Source organism: Ornithodoros turicata, chromosome 7 (assembly GCF_037126465.1).
Source record: "Ornithodoros turicata isolate Travis chromosome 7, ASM3712646v1, whole genome shotgun sequence".
Lineage (NCBI taxonomy): Eukaryota > Metazoa > Arthropoda > Arachnida > Ixodida > Argasidae > Ornithodoros > Ornithodoros turicata.
The window spans coordinates 44,827,685-44,844,791 of NC_088207.1; the positions used below are offsets into that span (position 1 = coordinate 44,827,685).

Genomic DNA, 17,107 nt, shown 5'->3' on the forward strand with positions numbered 1-17,107 from the left:
TCTTGCCTTCCCCTCTCTGTAACCTTGGTGCCGAAATGTAACATGTATATACTTGGCGAGCCAAAAGCTTCGCGATCCTTGACACCAGGACGACGTTGCATGTGTTAATAAGATTGTGTTTGCTAGGACCAAAACGAGCAATGCCACTAGAGTTCCTCTACAGTAGTGAGTTTGCCGACATGCACTCGTCAGCCTTCCTGCATCACCTTCACGTGAAGGAGAGGATCACGTAAGTTGCTCTGGAGCTGCCCTGGGCATGACGTACTTAGCGACATTGCTTTCTTTGGTCCTCTCTGTCAACAGGTATACCTGCAGGTGCAAGAAAATTTGTCCGTCTACGGAAATGTCTGGTGAAGTTCTGCTAGGTAAGGCTGTATAGGAACTTGTGCCTCCTCAAAAACTGTAGCGTATGCTGAAAAATGACATGGAACTCCTGCATGCTCCATCTACCTAGCAGAGTTTCAGTTTTCAAGATCTCTTTATGTAAACAAAACTAATTTTGCATTACAATCATACATGGAGGGCTGCATAACTGAAGCAGGACATATTTGTCACAAGCTTTAGTTGCCAGGACCTGTTAGCTCTGCATGTGGAACACATATGCGGGCAAAATAGTGCAGAGCTGGCAAGGCTTCCTGTGTATGTCATTTAAATTTCTGAAGAACAAGAAATCAGGAGGTCACAGAAAAAATTCATCATGAAGGTAATTTCTTAAACAAAATTTACTGCAGAGACTGCCAGAGACTGATGGTGGATTTATTATTTTAGTCCGAAATATGGGGCACGAGAGTACATTTTTCTGCTGTGCTTAGGACGCTCGGAAGGCGGTCGATCCCAAAAGCCATGCAGGTTTGAAGCTAGATGATTACAAATGATCAAGCACGTCTGCCGAGGAACTGTCCAAATTATTGGACACGGAAATGCATTGGTTCTACGGGGTGTTTGACGGTGCCAACACTCTTGCCCGAAAAATTGGAAAGTCCATATTTTTGTCAGTGACTGCACCGCTGTATTTACCCACATATTGGGCTCACTCGCGTGTTGAACGCACCCGAACTTGAGTGCTGAAATACTGGTACTTTTTTTGTTCCCCGCACATTACATGTACCCCGACTTTAGTAGCACGGCCGGATCGTCTCGTGCAGCGCCAGCCAGCGTATCGCGCGGCCACTTGTATGGCGCAGTCAATGAGATGAAGCACCTGGTGCCAGAGTAATAAATGATGAATGCAACGGACATCGAGGTGTATTTCGCCCATGCTTGATAGAACGGAAGACCACTTGATGTGGGAGAATCACGCCGTTCGATTCTAAGGAGATCGCTGCAAATACCTCTGAATAAAATGGGAGTTAGGTGTACCTTAGGTTCTGGGTTCTAATTTTCGCCCCGCATATTGAATGCACCCTGTCAGTGGCGCGGTGTTTTTGGGTAAAATATGTGCGTCGTATACTTGAGTAGATACAGTACATAGGGATCAAAGGACATGGCCAATGCAATTAATTTGCTTATTATGTAGCTCTTTCGTGCCGTAATTTTTGTACACTGCACTCGCATTGTGAAACAAGTTTGCTGGAGAGTAACTGATGTATTCTCAGCACATGGAACAAGATTTTCAACCTGTTTCAGTGCATCTTAATGCAAGAACTGCAATATGCTTGCCTTACTCAGAACAAGCTGTTTGAGGTATTCATGTGTGAAAGAGGTGTAGATTGAGATGGCAAGACTAAAAATTGCATCTAATACACACTATGTATTACTTTAGCAATCTCTTGTTTACAACAGTGCATCTGCAAAATTCTCTTTTTCCTTTTTGTTGCCATTCACATTTTTATTCACTCGTAGACCAAAGCACAGCAAGGTTTTGCTGAACAAGATATCCTTTCTGTTTTCACACACTAAATCCTGAAAGAGCCCAGGTTCCCTCAGGTGATTTTTTATTTTTTTGAGACATCAAGGCAAGATGAAACAAAGTTATTTCGTTAACCCGAGGTGCTGAGGGGAGAAAATGAGGGGATTCACTGTGGAATAGCGATGAGAACATATAATGATGTTGTGTGGACCATCATTCATCATCCTGCTGCAAAGCTGCATTCTTTAACATTGAACTATATATTGTTATGTACTGTCTGTTACAAAGGGAGTCCTAGTAAGGAGCCCTCAAAGCTTTTTTTACAACAATTTCATTAAAAGGCAATTGTTCTAGAGGAGTTTGACGATATTGGTTATTATGGATAATTGTGCGATAAAAGAAATTGAGAGCAGCTTACCATGTCTGAGTCCTCATCACAGTCTTTACACGGTTACACTACTGGATAATGATTCTAGGTTGATGAGATAATAACCCTAATATATGCTTATCTGGGCGTCTTGACACTGTCCTTATGAGGTGTGGTTTTGTATTAGGTGAGAAAGCGGTGCAGTTTGTACCAGATATTCTTGGCATCCAAAAGGTAAGATCTCCACCGTTAATTGAATAAGTGAAGCGATGGGTAGTGCCTTTTCTCAACCAAACTATTTCTTTAGGGACACTTAGGTGTCGTGCACGCTGCCCACGACATCTGGAACTTCGAAGACATTAAGCAGGTCTTCTTGCGGAGGTATCAGTTGCAAGACAGTGCGTTGGAGGTGTTTCTTCGCACCGGTGTCACTGCGTTGTTAGCATTTGACACAACAGCGGTACGACTGTGTATAGCAATTTATCTGGATCATTGTTGTTTCGGGATTGTGATGTACAGGTATATGTATTATGAGAGTTGTGCTTGTGGTACGGCACCTGTATACATACTGCGTATAGAAACATTGGGGAGAAGCGTAATTAAACTCTATATGCATGCATGCTATAAAACAGTTATTGCAGTGGCGGGACCATAAAGGACCGTAGAGGGGACATGACACTAACGAGGCTTAAAAAAAAAATCTAGAGCTCACTTTCTGTTTATATGCCACATGCCTCCTCTCTTCTCTTGAACTGCTTTTTTTGTACCTCCTCCAGTTCTTTCCCTGCTCCAGATTCCCGCATCTTCCTGTGTATTTCATAGGCCTGCTCAAACGAGCAGTGCTCTATTTTCATACCATGAAGCTTAGGTGGCGCAATGCAACAACCTTTAATGCAGAACAGTTTTGGTATCTCCACTACGTTATGCTGCCTAGGTGACACGATAAACATGAAGCAAATGAAGTAAACAGGATATTGTTTGTCTTCGATTGCTTACAATCGATATTGTTTATGTACCTGCATCATGGCAACATTGAAAAAAAAAAAAAAAAAAAAGAGCAATGAAATATAATATAAAAACCGCAAGATAAGCGCTATTAGTGTGCAAGTTTGAGCAGTATATCGTCCAATATTTTTCACTGCGATTAGGAGGCGTGCAAGCGTGAACCATCGTGTACTTGAAAGTTAGTATTTGTCTGTTTATACCTTGCACTTAATAATGTTGTGTGCAAAAGTATTTACACAAAATGCTTCGTAACAATTCCTTATGTCATTTTGTAGTTATAGACCTTTGCCCAAAAGCTGCGGCCCTGTCTAGCTAGGACTGGTTATAGGTAGAGCCTGAAGTTTTAGGGTTTTACCCGATTGTTCCCCGAATTTGCACCCCGAATGGAAGGTTGCCTCTTTAGGGTGAAACCCGATTTTTACCCGGCAAATTGGCCTCACTGGGATGTTTGTAGGAATGCAATAACTTACTTGTTTGGCAGAAAAATTCAGTTACATCACTGTTTGTACCAAACCTGTACAGTCAGTTTGAGTAACTGAACCCGATTTCTCCCTGAATTTAGCATACTGGAAGTTTTTTCGCCTGAATTCGCATGAATTTAGTGCACATGTTTATTTACCCGATTTTTACCCCCCGAATTTCGAAAAAAATATTACCCGAAAACTTCAGGCTCTAGTTATAGGTAACAACTAAATTTTGATGTCACGTGCAGGAACGCAACGAGATGTGTACGCGTCTGAAGGGATGCGTGCCGCCAATTCAGGTCTCTCTCTCCGAGTCCCTCGAGTCGGCTACTCAGTCCTGGCAAGAGCGCCACCTAACAAACTTCGAATATCTGACCTTGCTCAACAAGCTGGCTGGTCGCTCATTCAATGACCTCATGCAGTATCCAGTATTTCCTTTTGTGCTTGCTGAGTACGACGCTCACCATATTGACCTGCTTGACGCTGCATCATTTCGGTGGGTTCCTTACGTTACTGTATTGCTGTGTTTCGTTTTCTTTTGCCTGGACAGCTAACATGTGTCAGGATTTTCACAGCTTTCACGAGAACATGATCTCCAATTACCACTGCATAGCTGCTGCACAAAGTGCGAACATTGATGAATCATAAATGTGGTTCTTTCGATAGTCGTTCTAAGCTTGCTGTTTTATTTTATTTATTTATTTTATTTTCTCTTTTTTTGAGAGCTGTATACTGCCAGCTTAAACTTTTGTTGGGGAACTTGTAGTAACTGGCTAATGGAACGACAAGGAGAATGTACGCTGCTGGTGTATCACTATGCATATTTAATTAATTTATAATGCATTCAAAATCCTTCACACACTACTTTTGAACATGGCCACCTTCGACTGCAATGCACTTGTTCCCTTATTCTAGAAACTTTGTGATTCTGATCAAAGCAAACCTTGCCAAACCAGCCATGTTGATGTGACTGCAATATATGTAGGCACTTGGGTTATTGGGCTTTATGTTTTTAGAAGATCGAGGGAAGGGGGGTGTTAGATATTGGGTGGAAACATAGATTTTCGGATGGAATAGGGCACTTATTGCATTTCAGATGCAAACACAATACGTCAAGCAGCTCCTGGTTCAAGCAACGTTGGTGAATGCATAGCACTTAGTGCTCTCCAACACATTTATTCGTGGCTGAGTTTGCATTGTGGCAACTTTGTTTTCAGGGTTTTTAGGGTTTTTGATGATGACTTACGATGATTTATTTCGGGCCTAAAAACGGGTTATACCAGGTTTAACAGTAAAACATGGGGCTCTAAATACGTGACTGCATAACGGTAACGTGTGCTTTACTTGTACGTCACATGAAGCTTAGTGCTCTGTGTGCCTGTTCGCAGGAAACTGAGCCGTCCAATGGCAGTGCAGGAAAAGAAATGGGAGTCGTACTTCATAAGCAAGTACAAGGTAGATCCAACGTCTGAGGCTAATGTGCTTCCCTTCATGGGGCCATGTCACTATCGTTCACACTACAGTAACAGCGGCACCGTGCTTCATTTCCTCATTCGTCTACCGCCATTTACGCAGATGTTTCTGGCATACCAAGGTTTGTTTGCCATTATGACATTTGTGTAGCACTACATGTGCGTTAGAAGTAGAATCTGCAGGCTCTTCATTGGCATGTAAGAGTATGACTTCACGTCCAGTAGATCACAGATTTAAGGGGTTTGTCCAGAAGGTATCGGGACTCATGCATAATGTATAATGTAAAAACCCCAAGACTAGGGAACACGAAGGGACAGACACAACACAAAGTCTTCCTGTTGTCTTCTGAAGACTTTGTGTTGTGTCTGTCCCTTCGTGTTCCCTAGTCTCGGGGTTTTTACATTATGCATCATCTTCACCAGCTCGCTTGCTTCCTAGCCATTTTTTCATTGTCGTATCAGGACTGTTTTTTGCTAGCGAAGGAGACGGGGTGCAGGGTGGCTTCCCTAGGCAGGGACATTAGTGGAGGATTCCAGGTACCCGACGCGACCAGGCTCGGTTCCCTCTCGGCCTTTGCAGAGTCTGGATCGTGCCCGGAGTGAGCAGTTGTCTTGTTGTATCGTCAGGAATCGCGATGCAGCAGACGATCGAACAGCAGTATGCGATCAAGTTTTGTGTGAAACTGAACAAGTTTGTGCTGAGGCTCTTGCCATGATCCGTGAAGCGTACGGGATATGCCATGTCAAAAACACGAGTTTTCGAGCGGCACAAGAAGCTTAAAGAAGGAAGGGAGGACGAGCAACGCGCAGGACGTCCGTCAACAAGCCGAAACGAGGAAAATGTGGCAAAAGTGAAATAACTTTTGGACTCCAATCAACGTGTGAGAATGATTGCGGAAAAGTGAAAAATTGTGTCAGAATTTGCATCTGACGATTTTGTCCGGGCAACAGAAAGAAACCCGTGTGTTGAATCGTCAGAGGAGTAGTACGTCACTACGCATAAGGGAGTTCCTGGTGAAGCGCAGTGTGGCATGGCTGCCTCAGCCTCCCTCACAGTCCAGACCTGGCCCCGCCAGACTTCTTTCGCTCTTCCCTCGGATGAAACAACGCCTGAAAGGATACCATTATGGGATGGTAGAAAGAGTGCAAGTGACGTCGACGCAGTGCCTGAAGGAGATTCCGGTTGCAGACCTCCAGGGGGCGTACCATGCGTGACAGAAGCGCTGGCAACAGTGTGTTGATGCAGGGAGATGTTATTTCGAGGAATTTTAGCTTATTTCCCGTATACTTGCAATATTTTTTAAATGAATGTAGTCCCGACACTTTTTGGACAGACAATGTACATTGTATACCAGACCAGAATTTTTCAGGTATGTTTTGGTGATAGCTATAGTTAGAATCTATCACAAGCTTCGTTGTGTTGAATTTTAAGTTTTGCATCCCAGATGACCATTTAGAACAATAAGGTATTATGGTATTCATTAGATGCAAAGGTGACTGATGTTTTGTGCAAAATACCACCACATGTGTTGCGTCTTCTATCATTTTCTATGTTCTGTTGCTATGAGAACACCCCAAAATAATACCTTGGTTTCAGCGGGAGAAAAAAATCTATGAAATTGAAAGCCTTGCTGAGTCGGTGTTTGCTACATTGGGTGTTACTGCACCTGTATGTGTTTCCTTTTTTTTCTTCTCAATTTATATATATCTCGGTTGTGTTTGGCATGGAGTGATGCAATGGTGTTCAGAGTTTCACAGTACTTGCACCTTTCTCGTGCAGACAATAATTTTGACTTTCCTGATCGAACGTTTCACAACCTCCACACGACATGGCGTTTGGCAAGCAGCGAATCTACCACGGATGTAAAGGAGCTCATACCGGAGTTCTTCTTCTTGCCAGACTTCTTGGCTAATGGCAATGGTGGGTTATTAACTTTGTGTGCTGTTGATGGAATAAGTTACCTTGCAGTTTATCTGCATATTTTACTATGAATTATTTAGAATATTTGTCAATGTCACTAGAAATACACTACGTGCAATACAGTGTTTCAAGCAAAACGTGAAATTTTGAAATACAGTCAACCCCGGATATATGAACGACCAAAATTTCTAAAAAAAATATTTCATAAACTGAGCGAAGTTCGTGAATTGAGGGTTTGAATTAATGGGAAGAGATAGAAAGTGTTATAATGAATGGAGAACCTTATGTAACTTGGTAAAAATTACGTTTTCTTTCCTTTAAATATATGAACCATCTTACTCAAGGTAAAAGTTAGTACCAATTTTTGATTTGAACTCCATTTTAGCAGTACCTTTGTCCCCCTCTCCCTTATCAATTATATCTCCAATGTAAGATGTAGCATAGATACGGTTCTACGCCAGTAAATTAGTAACACTTTACAGCAGCATTTTAGCACAGTTGCTATCACGGTCGTTATCATCTCTGCACCAGTTTGAGACATTGAAGCTCCATCTGTGTTAACTGATATGCTGTCTGAGGAGATATTCAACAGCTCGTATGTATCCAATGTCTATTCAGAGAACCTATTCAAGTTGCAAAATTTAAAAAAGATTTCTAAATGGTTCGAGCTAAGAGCTTGGTGCAGTCACGTACCTGACTTGAATTATTTTTTTAACATTTTTAAATTACGTCAGATTAAATTTTTACGTTTTTAACATAAATAAAAAATAACCATTAATTTAATTTGATTACAATAGATATTTATGTAACCTTCCCCATCTCACATGATCAATTTCTGATATCAAATGATGTTGGGCTGGATTGCAGAGTAATTGCGCAAAAAATACAAATGGCTGTTCTCTGTTATATATCTGAAAAATGCTCAATTCCAAAGTAGCATTTATTATCCACACTCAACTTAGTAAGTACAGCTGCTGCTCGTACATAGGATACAAAAGTAGTACACATTTTTATTTAGTGTTCAAGCTGCCTTTCACATTTATCGATGTGCGTTTAGGCTTCAACTTCGGAGTGCGCCAAAATGAGGAGACCGTCGGGGATGTGACGCTACCACTGTGGTGCCGGGGTGACCCTCGCCTCTTTGTGCTCGTGCATCGTCAGGCACTTGAGTCGGCCATAGTTACAGAGCAGCTGGGACACTGGATTGACCTCATATTTGGTTACAAGCAGACGGGCAAGGCTGCCGAAGAAGCCATTAATGTCTTCCATCCTGCTGTAAGTATACCCGAGGAGAATAGTTTGATGTAGCAGTACCCGCATGTAACGTACGGCATGTGTCGCTGCAAATGTCAGCGAACGTCACCCACGCCACACCAATTTTCTCGCATGCTTGCCGACAAGCGGGACCGGAAACGCTGCACTCGAAACGCATTCTGTTAATATAACTGATGTGTAGGTCAACTAAAGGTGCAAAAGTTTGAAATAATTTTGTGGTTGGACTGCATAATTCTTTAGAGAGGACTTTTTAATGTTCGTCTAAATGTTCCAATCTTGTTTCTGTTTGATGTTCGAGTGTGTTATGGACTCATTGGTCAGTCTTTCAGTTTGCTGAATAGCCTTTGAGAATACTTCAGCAAGCACATCTTTAGTGTCTTGATTTTCACAGCAGTGCTTTCTTTTTCCAGACATACTACGGTGTGGACATTAACCTCGTAATGGACCCCCTCACGGAGGATGCTCTAAAAACGATGATTCGTACCTATGGACAAATGCCGAAGCAGCTGTTCCATTCCCCTCACCCTCTAGTTAACCTCTCCGTCCGCGGCCCGCCCAAGAATCCGACACAGCAGGTGCTGCACCTTCTAATTCTCGTTCATTGTTACACAACACAATGCTTATGACGTACTGTATTTAACAACTTGTTGCATAGATTTAGCACTACCTTAAACATTTAAACATTTTTTCAGGCAGTTATGCAAGAGGTCAAAGGTCTACAGTGGGGACGCTTTGTGGGGTCTCCAGCAGAAGCAGAGCCACATCTTGTGATTCTGCTCACTGGGAACAGTGTGGGAAGCCTTCAGGCCTTGCTGACCAATGATGTGTGGGGCCTTATGCCTAACAATTGCCTTTTACTTGCCTATAACCAAGAGAGTGGTAAGTTTTAAGAACCATTCTTGACGCTTCTGTAGGAGAGAACCGAACAAGACTTGCTTCCGTTCAGGACAGACGTAATGGCTGATTTCCAAAGGCCTGTAAACAAATGGGCCATACAAGCACTGCAACAATCCCAGTAAAAGACCCAATACTTTCTCTGTCCAGTATTGTGGCAGGTATTGTGTGGATGAGGATTGGCTAGGGCCGTGCGAATACTTGACATTTCGAATATGGATAGAATACCTTTGAATATCTTCGAATGTTCGAGATATTCGCGAATAGTCGAGATTTCCGTGTTTGTGATGTCGGTGTACGCAAAAATTGTGAAGTGCGTCTGCAAACGGTTTCTCGACTGCTTCTTGCCAGTCCTGCAGGACGCGCGTTGTCCGGGTCCGCTCTGGTTCATGAGCCTCCACTAGCAAAATGCACAGAATAGATTGCTGAAAATTTACATGAGAAATTCATATACAGTCGCCGTCCGATTTTTCGGACTCTGCGGGGATTGCGCAAAAGTCCGAATAATCGAGCAGTCCGAAAAAACGAATTTCGCTTCAAAATAAACTTTACTGAGCCCTAGTAGGCTGGAAAAATTTGTCGATGCTTTCCTAACGCGCTTCCAGCCCTGCCTGATAACATCAGCTTCTATTTCCCGAAGCGACATTTCGTCAGTGTACACTGTCTGAGGCACCGCCGTCATCAAGTCCGCAAGTCGGCTTCACCTAACGCATGCGTGCTTTAGGTGAAGCTCGCTTTACAGCGCTGTCGCGCTACTCGCGGGCGGACAGCACGTGCTGGGTAGACCTCTTCTACTCAGACTAATGGAAAATGAATAATCATTATTGCCTTTTTTTTTCCTCAATATTTTAGTTGGTTGATTTCTTTTGATACGAATTTCGAATGATACCAATATTTTCCGTCACCCCAAGAGAGGAATTGGCAGATTGGGCAAACATGATAGTAATTGATAATTGGGGGTTTACGTCGCGAGACAACTCAGGGTTGGGCAAACAGAGTCCGAAATATCGAGCGACGGAGCTGCACGGCGTCCGAAATTTTGGACGTTCCTATACATCAACTCTATGGGACCCGCGGCCGTTCCGCGAACGAGTCCGAACAATCGAGCGTGTACGAATAATCGAGCATGTCCAAAAAATCGGGGTCCGAAAAATCGGTCGGCGACTATAGAATGCATCGGCACATGAATAAATTGGAAGGAATTCTACCTCAACTAAAATATAAGAGTTAGTTTCCTGGTTTGGGGCAGTTCCAGTTCAGTCTTAGATGTTCTCTGATAGGTGCATGTGTGTACTTACTCTGGGCCATTTTGCATAATTAGGAAGCAGCACTAGCAGCATATGTGTCGTGAGTACAGCTTTGGTTTCCTGGGGCCACCCAGACAACATAGTGCGTATCAAGCTCAAGAAGGAACCTGTGCCACTTTTGCAAAGCCCACCTTTTGACTCTGTAAGTATGTCTAACCACTCCTGATAAGAAAAAAAGAACGTATTCATTCGATATTATACTGCTTCACTTGTCTGAAATTCTGGTCATTGTTGGGTGTGCATATGCAATGTGTGACTTTGGGACTGCATAGTATGCTTTTTGAGCAGCACTTTTGTAGTTCCACCTGCTGCAGAGGCAGCGGATCATCACTTCACTACCTTTCAAAATCGTTTTTGCGTAGGTGTGCCTTTGTTCAGCAGCTGCAGACTGCAAGTTACTCTTTGTGGGTTATACGTCAGGCCTTGTTACTGCCTTCAGCGTAAACATTACCGCAAACAAGGTAACAGAAATTACTGTGCAGCCAAAGACTGGCGCTTTTGAAAACTAGTCCTAAACGCAGTGCATCAAAAATGGATGCATTGCTCGGAAGTAAACATTTTGTGCCCACATATTTTGCGTGTTTCAGGTACAACAAATGTCGTCCCCGGTGTCCCTCTTGGCACATTCGCAGCCCATAACTTCTATTCAGATCTGCAAGGCATTTAGCATTGTGGTCACGGCTAGTCGGGATGGATCCTGCATTGTGTGGGATCTAAATAGGTGAGGTGCTTGCAATGTTTTGCTACATGTGCTTTGCTATGTATGTATGCATGGTGTAGTAATGTGTACTGCGCACGACAAGCAGTTCCTGTTCATGTCTGCAATCAGAGGAGGGCCTCTAGTGTACGACGACTGCTGCAGCATTCCTAGCAACATACAAGGACTGGTCAAAAAGTAAAAAAAAGTAATATGCAAACATGGCACAAATACATGACATAAAAATGTGCACGCACACACCACAAGCCTTTGTTGTTGTGAAGGTATGTTGTGCTGCATTGGCTTTGAAAAGTGAAACGAAACAAGAAAAGGCATGCGAATTTTGAAAGGCACATTTCAAGGCTTTGTTTTTTGCTATCACATGGTATTGTATCTGTCCTAGGCTTACATGAGATTCACTGCTCTGGTGCAGCAATGCAAGGGTCATCCACCTAGTACATATTAGGTATTTTGCAGGTTGAGCTATGTATGCACTGTCGAACAGGACAGCAATCCAGTTGAGCATGTCTGCGTTAGCAACACACTGGGAGACATTGCGATGGTTAAAGCAGTTGGTAGGTGCCACACCGTTTTTACCTTATTACTAGAGCTGTGCGAATATTCGGAATTTCGAATATGAAACGAATATCTCATGCTATTCGAATGCTATTCGCAACCCATTTTCAGTATTCAAAGTTTTCGAATATTTTTCAAATACTACCGAAGCTAGGTATCGCTGTCGCCATTCGGCAAGTCGGCTTCACCTCATTACACGCGAGTGTTAGGTGAAGCCCGCTTTACACTGTTTACAATATTCTGTACTAAAGTCTACAACTTCTGTGAGCTCATGGTCAACACTGTACTCTGGGCATATTCCAGTAAATGTACTCCCAACTTCCAGAGTTATGTTCAGTAACAGATGGAAATATGTGCAGTTTCTAAAAAAAAGTACAGGAAATTCACAACGTAAACATAGACATGAGGAGATGCGCACAAAGCAGGCTGCACGGAACACGTTGACTAACTCTCAATGCAGATCCTCCCTCTAATGAAGTCTACCATACACAACACAGAGGGACTCTCACGATATGTTATGCTTGGTGAAAAGGCTCACACGTTTGGAGCAGAATTATCGAATGAGCACAACACCACAAAATATTTCACCATGAGGTATTCAAATAATAATTGGACCTTTTCTGATTATTCGAATTCGATTCCCCATCAGAAGACTTTATTTGGGTTCAATTCGCAGTGCAAGTGAAATACAGTCGACACGCGTTAATATGACACTCGTTAGTATGACATTCTCACTTTCTGACCACTTTTCTGCGCCACCGTTTGTTCCCAATAGCGGTCCTGTGTAAAGGCCCCTCGTTATTATGACAACTTGATAATCCAACTACGACCAACATTTCGGGGGACGAACTGGAGAGAACACGTGTGTTCTTCCCTTGTTATTGTGACCGTTCACCACAGACTGAGTCATCCTCCTGACCCAAAAGTTCAGTGGGCCTAGGAAAACGAAAGCGCTGTGAATGCCGAAGTCACGACTCCACTTCTACCGAGTCATCTTCCTGACTCACAAGTCCTGTGGTTCAGGGATGACGTACGCGCGGTATGTATTCGGCATCGTCCTTGCAATTGAACCTGCGGAAAAGCTACATATTGACAGTTTTTGTAAGCAGACGCTTTTAACGAATTTCTTTCGTCGATAAATTGTAAGTAAATTGTGATGTTGTAAATAATAAATTGAATTGAAATACTGTGCCTGCGATATCTGTGTCTTCAATAAATGGGACAGAGCCACTTCATTTATGAAGGGCTTTACCTGGAGCATCATCCAAGAGCATCATCCAAGTTGCTCGTTAGTACGACAATTCGCTTTATGACGAAAATCCGTCTGAACGACCTTAGTCGTATTAAAGGGACTATGAAATTTCCCGAACCCCCATACTTTTTTTCGATGGAAACTGTTCTTCCCGCAGAGAAACTAATATGCCACAAATTTTTCCGGACGAAATCGCTCCACTCTGCGAGGAGCGCGCACTGGAAATGTCTCTTCCGCGTTCCTCCTCTCCCGCGCATATTTCCCTGCCGATGGTGTAACTGTACGGACCGCTCTTCGGTTCCCCGTTACGTCACCGGTGTTGCACAATGGCAAGTAATGCCGCGAGCTCGCGCTGTGGCTGCCGCCACTGCCGAAATCTGCCGATCGCGCGAAAGCTGCCGTCATGGAGATTTCCACTCCCGATGAACGCATACGCGGGATCCTACGGCGCATGCTCCAGGCGGGATTTCTCGGCTCGGCAACACGTCACGATGACGTGTTGCTGAGCCGGCCGTGGTCGCGTCAAGTTACCCGTTGTGTCTCCGCTCGGCAGCTCGTCACGGCGCGGCGCCAGTTGTCCTCCTTTCGCCGCTCCGTTTAAATTCGCTCCCGAGAAATCCGCTCGCGCGACGAAAGTAAAATTTCGGTTCTAGACTCAGAAAAATGTCTTCTTTCGAACGAAACGAAGAAAAAAATCGTTTCATAGTCCCTTTAACGAGGGTTGACGGTATTCATAAAGTATGCGCAGCGGAATTTTTGCTGTTCGTATAGCTCTACTTATTACATCCTGTAAGTTGCCGTGAGGCTTTTGCTTTTTGTGACAATAAATTTTGCTGTTGTAGGGGACACAGACCACAGCATCATGAAAGTGAGCACCATCAATGGTGTGGCCGTTGGGCAGGTGGACACAGCTGTTCCGATTACGTCCCTTTGTTATTCCTGTGCGCCCGAGGGCATATCCGTCAATGTCATCGCAGCAGGCATGGCTAATGGGAGAATAATGTAAGTGGTGTGCTACCACAGGTTTCTGGTGGTCATAAGTTCACACTATTGTTGTGATTTGTGAATTCTGAAGATTTCATGTTTCTTTTCCTTTTTTTTTTCTTTTTTACTATGATGCATAAGGCTTTGGAGCTCATGGGACCTGAGTCTTGTGCGAGAAATCATGTCTGATCAGTCTGATATTCCTATAGTAAGGTAAGTGATCGTTTTGTCTGTCGAAGCCTTTTTCCTGAATCTGGACAAACTCACAAGTAACTCTACTCTGCGTGTTACATCCAGTGCATCAGTGATTTATCCAGACTCCCCCCTTACACTCCCCAAAATCTGAAGAATGCCCCCCCCCCCCTAAAATTTTGTGTGACTGCACAATCTTTTGTCAAAAGCATGTAAATGTTTGAAAATTTGAATATTAAACCAATATCTGATGCTATTGGAATGCTGTTTACAACCTATTTTTAGTATTCGAAATTTTGGAATATTTTTCGAACAATACTGAAGCTAGGTATTGCTGTCGCCATTCGGCAAGTCGGCTTCACCTCATCACACTCGATTGTTAGGTGAAGCCCACTTTACACTTTATAATATTCTCTCACTAAAATCTACAATGTCTGTGACCTCATGGTCAACACTGTACTCTGGGCACTGCATGTTCCAATAAAATGTACTTCCAACTTTCAGAGTTATGTTGAGTAACAGATGGAAATATGTGCAGTTTCTAAAAAAAGTACGGGAAATTCACAATGTGCGCCCCCCCCAAAAAAAAGACAAAACAGAATGGAAACAATCCACATGACCGGATCAATTTTTGGTTCCTCACTCATAAAAAACATCATTTTTATGTCTATATGAAATGTCTACATGCCATGCCATGGCATATATCACGTTCCCAGATGTATGTAAGGTAGCAGTGGACAACACTGACATACTGTGTAGCAGGGTCTACCAGGTTTCTAAAACATAAGGCCCTACGTATATCGTATGTAAAGTAGACATTTTGTAGATTTATCTGTACAGCAAATCCTTATATGTGTCTGTAGTTTGTGTCTGCATGCTATTACATGATGCCCATTTACCGTACATGATATATATTGATGCATGATATTACATGATATATAATGATGCTCCTATCCTGAGGTTTCTTAATTGGATGAAAATATTTCTCTTTCTCAGTTTGACTTACTCACAAGACAATAAGTACCTGTATGCGGTCAACACTGAAGGTACTGTTTTGATATGGGAGCAGCAGTCTAAGAGTGAGACAAAGCTTCCACGCTTCCACATGTTTCATTGACCACGTAGGTGCATTGAGGAAGCTGGAATTGTTTTCTGCTTTGTGTTCTCACTCTCAAGTATTTTTTAACCTTCCTATCATGGTATAGCAGCAAGAGAGTTTAATGTCTTCCATAATTCAAAGTCCTATTTATTTTCCTATGGTCAGCTCAGTTGCATGTCTTCATCATCTAGTGCTAGTCTTGGAAGTGCATTAATTTTTGCACTGTGGAGAAACAGAAGGCAGCGTACTATGTATATGTCGATGGTTATAGGTTGCTCTGCAGATTCATTCAGAATGTATTTGTGAGTTACTTCTTACAAAAATGAACGAGAGTGTACACTGTGCTTCAGAAGAAAAGAAAAATGTACAGCGCTACATGTTTTTCTTATATCTTTACTAGTCACATATTGTGCGAATTGCGTGCAAACTGATAGCGGTCACAATGATATCAGAGGTATGCACTATTTTTGCATTCCCTCTTAGAATGTTTGTGTTCTTTTGTAAATGCAGGTTATAGTGTAAGGAAACTGTTGCTTGCTCCCTTAGGTTTTCAGACTGTTTCACTTCAGTGTATAGGGCTTGTTCATTTCCCATTTGTTCCATGGCATGAATGTGAGTTTAATCATTTGGTGAGTAGCCAGTGATTTAGCATTAATAAATTGTACTCTATTGGGCTTTTCTGTCCTCTGCATTTTTCGGAATTGTATTTGATTCGGAGATTCAGCCTCAGTTTAGGCATTGACAACCAAACTGGTGTTCCATCACACTTGGAACAAAAATGTAATAAAGCGATGAGGTAGTGTGTACTGTACGCATATGGGTGGTGAAACGCTCAGAGCACCAGAGCTTGCTGTGGCAAAGTCCCGTTACCGGCGAATGGCCGAGGGCTCATCCAGCACTGGCAGTGGACGGAATGAAATGATTTGCCGTCAGTTATCAGGAGAACGGTGGCGGAAAAATGGCAAAGTCCCGTTACCGGCGAATGGCCAAGGGCTCATCCAGCAGCAGACCTCGGCAGAATTCACTCATGAGCGCGCTCACTCATGCTTACCCACACTCAATTCGGCCAATGAACTGAGCGTGGGTGAGCGAGCCTCCATCGAGCGGACGGTGAATGAGCGTGAGTGAGCGAGCTGAGAACTTGGCAGGCAGCAAGTAAACTTGAGTGAGCGAGAGTCAAAACTGCCGAGGTATGTACGTCTGTATGAAGGTACGAACGCAACGGGCGGGCGATGCGTTGCACCTGTTAACTCCTGTTACGGAAGCCGCTCAACCAGCAAAACCCACTCATGAGCACGGTCACCTTCGCTTTGACCGGCGTGACGGAGATCCATTCTGACGTGAATTGTGTTAGGATCCGGGACATCCCAAATGCCGAGATAGTGGCTCATTTTTCATGCCTCGAAATCTCGGGATTTCGTCGAGAAAACTCGCAGGACTTAAGGATAACACTACAAACCTACTGTTGCGATGATAAACTAGACACTAGAACCTACGTTTAAATTTTCTATTTCTATTCTATTCTATTCTATTCTATTCTGGCAAGTTTCTGAAAACTGCTCAGGCCTCTACGAAAGGTTTTCACAAACAACTCGTTTGGCAAATAAACCATCTGGAGTTTCGAAAGCCAGTTTTTCTTTAACATTAAGTAGTCTGGTGCATTCTCTTCTTGTTGTTTAGTAGCTTTTGATTTAGTCATTCGATTTTGGAAGCCAGAGGTTGGTTTGGTCTTTGGTGCCAGCCAGAAATAAAT

At 43.1% G+C, this 17,107-nt stretch overlaps 1 protein-coding gene across 2 annotated transcripts in view; it reads left to right on the forward strand.

Moving 5' to 3' along the window:
- Nucleotides 1-16,029, forward strand: part of LOC135401234 (lysosomal-trafficking regulator-like) — a 43,763-nt gene extending 27,734 nt beyond the window's left edge. For both annotated transcript variants that reach the window (XM_064633517.1, XM_064633518.1), the window contains exons 38-54: nucleotides 127-229; nucleotides 304-365; nucleotides 2,404-2,450; nucleotides 2,524-2,676; nucleotides 3,934-4,181; nucleotides 5,074-5,279; nucleotides 6,938-7,078; nucleotides 8,136-8,353; nucleotides 8,764-8,928; nucleotides 9,046-9,232; nucleotides 10,569-10,696; nucleotides 10,917-11,015; nucleotides 11,142-11,275; nucleotides 11,729-11,826; nucleotides 13,922-14,081; nucleotides 14,205-14,276; nucleotides 15,252-16,029. In XM_064633517.1, coding sequence (XP_064489587.1) covers nucleotides 127-229; nucleotides 304-365; nucleotides 2,404-2,450; nucleotides 2,524-2,676; nucleotides 3,934-4,181; nucleotides 5,074-5,279; nucleotides 6,938-7,078; nucleotides 8,136-8,353; nucleotides 8,764-8,928; nucleotides 9,046-9,232; nucleotides 10,569-10,696; nucleotides 10,917-11,015; nucleotides 11,142-11,275; nucleotides 11,729-11,826; nucleotides 13,922-14,081; nucleotides 14,205-14,276; nucleotides 15,252-15,372 — 2,342 coding nt within the window. In that variant the 3' untranslated portion in view covers nucleotides 15,373-16,029. The remainder of the gene's footprint in view (nucleotides 1-126; nucleotides 230-303; nucleotides 366-2,403; nucleotides 2,451-2,523; nucleotides 2,677-3,933; nucleotides 4,182-5,073; nucleotides 5,280-6,937; nucleotides 7,079-8,135; nucleotides 8,354-8,763; nucleotides 8,929-9,045; nucleotides 9,233-10,568; nucleotides 10,697-10,916; nucleotides 11,016-11,141; nucleotides 11,276-11,728; nucleotides 11,827-13,921; nucleotides 14,082-14,204; nucleotides 14,277-15,251) is intronic.
- Nucleotides 16,030-17,107: the final 1,078 nt, after the last annotated feature.